Source organism: Phalaenopsis equestris, unplaced genomic scaffold (assembly GCF_001263595.1).
Source record: "Phalaenopsis equestris unplaced genomic scaffold, ASM126359v1 Scaffold000002, whole genome shotgun sequence".
Classification (NCBI taxonomy): Eukaryota; Viridiplantae; Streptophyta; class Magnoliopsida; order Asparagales; family Orchidaceae; genus Phalaenopsis; species Phalaenopsis equestris.
In genome coordinates, this window is record NW_018164444.1 from 52,380,382 (window position 1) to 52,386,672 (window position 6,291).

General features: G+C 35.5%; 1 protein-coding gene across 2 annotated transcripts; it reads right to left on the reverse strand.

Moving 5' to 3' along the window:
• Window positions 1-545: 545 nt before the first annotated feature.
• Window positions 546-4,059, reverse strand: LOC110038947 (UPF0496 protein 4-like). 2 transcript variants are annotated; one of them, XM_020743885.1, is made up of 2 exons: window positions 3,987-4,059; window positions 546-2,067 (listed from the first exon to the last, which is right to left on the reverse strand). In XM_020743885.1, the coding sequence occupies exon 2, from the start codon at window positions 2,052-2,054 to the stop codon at window positions 975-977; it is 1,080 nt and encodes a 359-aa protein (XP_020599544.1). In that variant the 5' UTR covers window positions 2,055-2,067; window positions 3,987-4,059; the 3' UTR covers window positions 546-974. The 2 variants fall into 2 exon arrangements, with proteins under 2 accessions (XP_020599544.1, XP_020599549.1); XM_020743890.1 differs by lacking the exon at window positions 3,987-4,059 and adding an exon at window positions 3,843-3,963.
• Window positions 4,060-6,291: the final 2,232 nt, after the last annotated feature.

Genomic DNA, 6,291 nt, shown 5'->3' on the forward strand with positions numbered 1-6,291 from the left:
GAACCTAAAAAGCCCTTCCAAAACCTCAATTCTAGCTAGATAACAATCATACTTTTTTCAAACAATGATCTCGTGCATCTTATGTATCAAATAAGAAGAAATGCTTCATCAAAGAACTGACAAGAACGAGCAAAGATTGATTTTTAAGCCAAATCTCTTATGAACTAAATTTTTATCTCATCCAATAAACAACCAGAGCTTCTATAAAATATATAATTTCAAATGAGAACTCGAAACTTGCTCCCAAAACAACAAAAACAATTCTATCACACTTATCCGTGAGGTCTGGGAATCCAATCTCATATATTACTATTTCTGCTCACATTTCCGGAAAAAATAAATAATTAATAATAAATAAATAAACACAAACATTTCTTACTGTCAGCTTTCGATCACCAAGCATGTACCCAATGCCTTGGGAAGCCAGAAAGTTCCCTTGAACACGGGGATTAAAATAATGAGATAAGAACAGAACCTATCTGAAGCAATCTATTGAACCATGGCTGAAATCATACCATCAAGACATAGCATTGGAACCAATACTCTGAAAACCCAAAGCAATCTCCAGCTTTGCATCAACCAGCTGATAAGCCTGCAACATAGAACCTAGCGAAAAGAAAATTATCAATAATACAGACACTTAATCACCACTACTCTTATTAATAGATATACACAAACAAAGACCATACAGAATGATTTCCCGATAAGAGTTTTTGCTTGAGAACCCAACTTACAGACCATACAAAATAAGCAATATGATCAGCTGCATTACGATTTGTATCTAAATTCAAGTTTGTTCCTTTTAAAGGAACAAGCTTTCCCCGGCCTATAATTGAACAGGCTTTCCACGGCCTAAATTCAAGTTTGTTCCTTCTAAAGGAACAAACTTTCCCCGGCCTTAACATTGAACAGGCTACAAATCAGTGCTACCAGGTGTATATCACCAGTAGCATGCAAGGACCAAAATCAACCTCCTAATACTTCAGCTTTCTACCTTCCTCTGAGGTTCTTAAACTACCAAGAAGACCATCACGCCCTGACATGATAAGCTCGAAGAAGTCATTCAACTTCTTTCCAAGAAGCTCTAACTCATGGGAAAGACGTGCTGAACTTTTACTCAGCTCCAAAATTAGTTCCTCGCATCTTCTTTTCACTTCCTCAACGTCATTATTTCTGGCTATTTCCTTTTCATCTTTCTTTTGAGTAATGGTGACCATCACAGCATTTAGGCTCCTGGCAAATCCATGAACTTCACCCAGCTCATTTAATATTACTGGCTTATCCAACAACAGTCGACCCTTCAGCTCCTTGTTAACAACGAGTTGCAGATCATTGAAAGCCATGGCCCATGAGAAATCATTTGGAACTTGCATGTCCATTAATGGCTTTGAGGAGCCTGAAAATAGTGCTAAGAGAACACTGGCGATGAACATCATCACAATTTTCACTGCATACAATGCTCTCATCAAGACCCTCCCCTTCGGTGAATTTTTAACCTTTGGCAAAGAAAGTGTTCCCAGCATTCCCTGTAAGATGGATGGAGCATTTTCAAGTTTTGAACTCCTTGAATCAAGCTTCTGTATCCAATCATGAAGAGCTTCACCAGCTCGTTGTAGCTGCTCTGGTGAAGGATGAGAACTGCAGGAGTTAAGAATCTGTAAAGCATATCGAAGAAGGACCTGATGTTGCTCTAATCTGGAAACCTCAGAAATCAATGCAATACAAACATCAAGTAAATTCAAACTATCATTCAAATATAACTCAATCCACTTCTCATCCCAGACTGAAGCAGGGAACTCCAGATCAATTATCAGCGACTTAAATTTATTGTGGCTCTCAACTAGTGCATCAACGGCTTGTCTCAACCATATAAAGCTATGAAATTTTGAGGTATCATTGGGTTTGAGCTTTCTAATGTCTTCTGCCAAACTTTGCTCAAAAGAGTTCAGTAAAGTCAGTAGCTTTGAAGAACGATTTGGTCCCTTAGAAAAGACCAGCTTGAATGGATTTCCAAAAGGAGAAGAAGCATGATGCCCATCATGAGTTCGACTCATTTTAAATGTGATGCTGACAAAAAAAACTAACCATTACCACAAAAATATCGGTATTAACAAAATTTACACAAACTGAGCACATAAGGTGAGAATGCAAACAGGAAAGTGAACTTTAGAGGAACTGTAAATCCACAAATAATAACCAAGCTATCGAGTTATGCATCTTTAAGCATGAGATGGGCCATAAAATATAAGACTGGACGCGTCAAACCGCAACAATAGCAAGGGTCTTACTTAGAAAGAATGTAATAAAGAAGATTGCAACAACTTATCAAATAATCATTAGTCTTGTCCCAAGTAACTGGGTCACGATCTAAAATCACCATACTGCAAGCATTTAGTTCTAATGTGTGACTCGTTTTATCAATGTCAACTTTCATATTATAGAGCTTAAGCCATGGTTGGCCCTATGCTTTCCATAATAATTATCTTTTCTATTTCAACATCTTAAATCATCATTCCAACAATAGTTGAGCTTCTTTGTTCATGAATCATGCTTTCATGGTCTCCTGAGCTATGTTCCATAATCTTATCACTACTCCATTTACTCTTAAAAAACTCCTACAAATTTTCCTCGAATTACAAAATAGCTTCGAGAAAACTATAAAATCTCCATGCCATGCATCATTCATAAATTTTCTAATGAAAAGAACTGCACTAATTAAAATAATTCCCTCACAGAAAAAAGTTCCATATTAAACCTCCATAACTCCACAACATATGTGGAGCCAAGGCCAAAAAATTAATAACCATATCATCTAAACATATGAAATATTGGAAGAAATGATCACATAAAGTAATTTATCATAAAGAGTTAGTTACCACTTTTGAATCATTTACAGCTTTCATTATCCATATTAACCATTTATCAAGAGCTCACATATTCCAACCATTGCAAAAAGACAAGACAAACAAACCAAATATGCATAGAGGATAAAATAGGAAGTTGATGCTAAAAACTTAAGATACAACATCTGAAACCATCCAAACCGATAACAAAAGAGTGAAAAGTTTAAAGATCTTGTAAAGAACATTAAACAAGTAACTCAAGTCCTAGAATAGATGTTAAGGGTGTATTTAATTGAACATTCACTTTGCATAATATGCATCACAAAATCGCTGACAAATTTGCAAATTTTGGAAATAGAAAAATAAACTAAAGCATCGAGCAGAGCCACAAGTTTCAAAAAAACATGGTCCAGCATGAAGATTTTGTAAATTTTCATTGATGATTGATTTTAAGAATTTGGAGACCCGACAAGAATTGAATGATGAATGAAGAGCAAAGAAGAGGCAAAAAAAAAAAGCAAAATTTTATAATTTAAGTCTATTTGTAAGTTCCAGTAATATCGATTAATAATTAGTGAGCGAAATCCTGCAGGATCCATAGATCTTGACTAACCATTAAAACAAGCAAAAGGAAATTTACTCTAGATCTGAAACCAGAAAAGTCAACTATTTCTCAACAGCCGATAAACTTCATCCAAAAAACAATTTACATATAATATTAGTTTTAAAACATCAAAAAGTATCATCGAAAATCAAACAAGTATTGCATCATCAGGAATAGTCAGGTTCAAACCCAAAAAACCCCACGATCGTTCAAAACAGAAAACAAGATTCCAGGAAAAGGTAGACTGTGTTATCAAAAAATTAGAAGAAAATCAGAAATATAAAGATTATTAGTCCGTGAAAAGATAAACCATAAAGCTGAGTGCAAAGTCAGCAGAAATCGCCCGTCAATTACAGAAATTTTACTTGAAAAGACTAGTGTTTCTCCTTGCTCACCGGATCTAATTGTCCAAACTAATCCGATCGATTTTAGGAGAAACTACTTCCCGAGACGAAAGATCAATGAAGTAGAAAGGGGATGAGAGAGGGAGAGAGGGAGAGAGGGAGAGAGGGAGAGAGGGAGAGAGGGCAATTTCGTACCTGGAACAAGTCGTCTTCTTTTCTTTGAAGTCGTCTCGCCGCCCACGACGTTTAAGAGCCGTTTCCACTTTAGACGCCGCCCACCGGAAAAAAAAAAAGGAATCTCTGAATACCTACGCTCTATAATCAGGAAGTCAGTGACGAACATGAAAGTTCATCATTCAGCTATCCAGAACTGCCACGTATTCAATCGGATTTTCTTTTTCACAAAGCATTCAAACCTAATTTATGTAGAGGTTCTAATTTGTTCCACAAAATATAAATTTTATCATTAATAAATCCATGGTATTTGATTTGGGACACTAAAATTTAATAGGAGAAATTTTTATCATAAAATTTTTTAATAATTTTAATTAATAAAATTTTAAAATATTAGGCATAAAATTATTGTAAGAGCAATCTACTTCATATATTTTTCTTATTATGATGAGAGATAATGGTTAATGCCGATCAATATACATTGTGAAATGATTATATTTATCCGAACGATTCAAAATTCTTTCTTAATTTATAAAGAATTATGCAAAGTTATTATTGAATCTAGATTTATCATTGAATCACAAGAAGAAGAGAAAGGAAAAAAAAGGGGACATTTGAGTTAAAACCAGCACAAGCTGGGCTTAAGACAATTTGAAAGTTGTATTACTCAAGCTTCCCCAAGAAAGGGGGTTCAAAATCCTTACTTACATTTAATACCTTACATCATCATTAGATATTTATATGTATAAGCGTCTAATCTGATCATATTCCTACTAAACAATCGAGATCTTTGGGGTTTTTTATTCTTATTAATTGTTTTGATAAGGTGATAGAGCTCTCGAACTAAGTCCCCTATAATCAGTCTTTAGTGGTTGGTCTCTTAGGTTGGCTTCTAGTTGTGGTCAGCCTATAATGGTAGTCTTCTTATGGTGTGCCCATAGTGGTCGTCTCATCGTGGTCGGCCCCTGATGACAATCTCGTTGGTGTCCCTCTCTAGTAGTCATCTGGTCTTAATCGTCCTCTGGTGTCATTTAGTTTTAGTGAGCCTCTAATGGTTGTTTGGTCATGATTGACCCCCGGTAGCTGTTTGGTCGTGGTCGTCCCCTGGTGGTCATCTAGTCATGGTTAGCCTCTAATGGTCATCTGGTCATTGTCAGCCCCTAGCATGAGTGTCATGTTGACCCATTATCAACCTTCTGATGTCTCGAGTCAATCCCAATGTTCATTCTGGGATGCATCTGCCTAGCTAGCTCTTTGCTGACAATCGAAACAAGGTTCACTTGCTCCTTATTAGCTCAAATTCATGCAATTTAGTTGTACAGATTTAATTCTTGGATTATCTTGTCTCTTAAGAAACTATACTGTGATAAGAACAAGGGAATAAGTGAGGTAGTGAATTTAATAAATGGCCTTGATTTTTAATAAATGCTCATAATATGAATACTCTCTCGAATTTTGGAATTTTTAATTTATATAAATAGAATGTAGATCAATGAGTCACTACTCAAACACATTTGCTTCACATACTCTTATTTTTTGAACACAATCTTCCTCCCTATTGGGATGGGTCTATCATGGTGGAGCTCACTTGATTGCAAACAGAAGTTCAAGAAAAAATTTTGATTTGTAGCATGTTTGATAGGAAGAAACTCTGAAAGGATAAAACACAACGAGAGCTCATGGGGAAACGAATGAGGCTTGATCTGTCCATAAGTTTAAATAAGCTTCATTCTTTGTCTTTTCACCTCATTTGTCCTTTTTTTCTTTAGCATCAATGTCTATTTTCTTAACAGATCTTTGCTTGGTAAAATAGAACATCTTCTCATTTGGGCAATCAAACAGAAGGTGCTCAAAGTCATGTCACTCGAAGCACTTCCAAATTAGGAAGAATTTTGAGGCGTTGATGGGCTCCACCTTTTATCTACTCTAGGTTTGTTTCTCATCAGGTTGGGTCTGTTTGGTCGCTCTATTAGGTGTATTCTTACCATTTGATTTGATGTTTGAACCCTATTTTAAAGGTGTAGACCTGATAAGTGTTGTGTTGTCTCTCCACCTTCAGGACTAGGATCTATACATAAAGTAATGACCAATATAGCAACAACTACACCACATTACTAATAGATACATCAAATTTCTAAGATGCATCGATATTGTATGCTCTTCTAGTTCCAACAACTCATATTTACAGCATGAGCTGATCAAATTTAGTTGTGTGCTAACATAAGAGCTTCAAAATTCCCCCCTACAGTACCATTCTTTTTAAATTTAATGTTTGCAAATTTAACCATCTTGTCTTGAAGAATGTCTTTACGCTCAAAATTTTATT

Coding starts and splice junctions, on each gene's coding strand:
- LOC110038947 (XM_020743885.1), bottom strand. CDS start 2,054: ATGAGTCGAACTCATGATGGGCATCATGCTTCTTCTCCTTTTGGAAAT.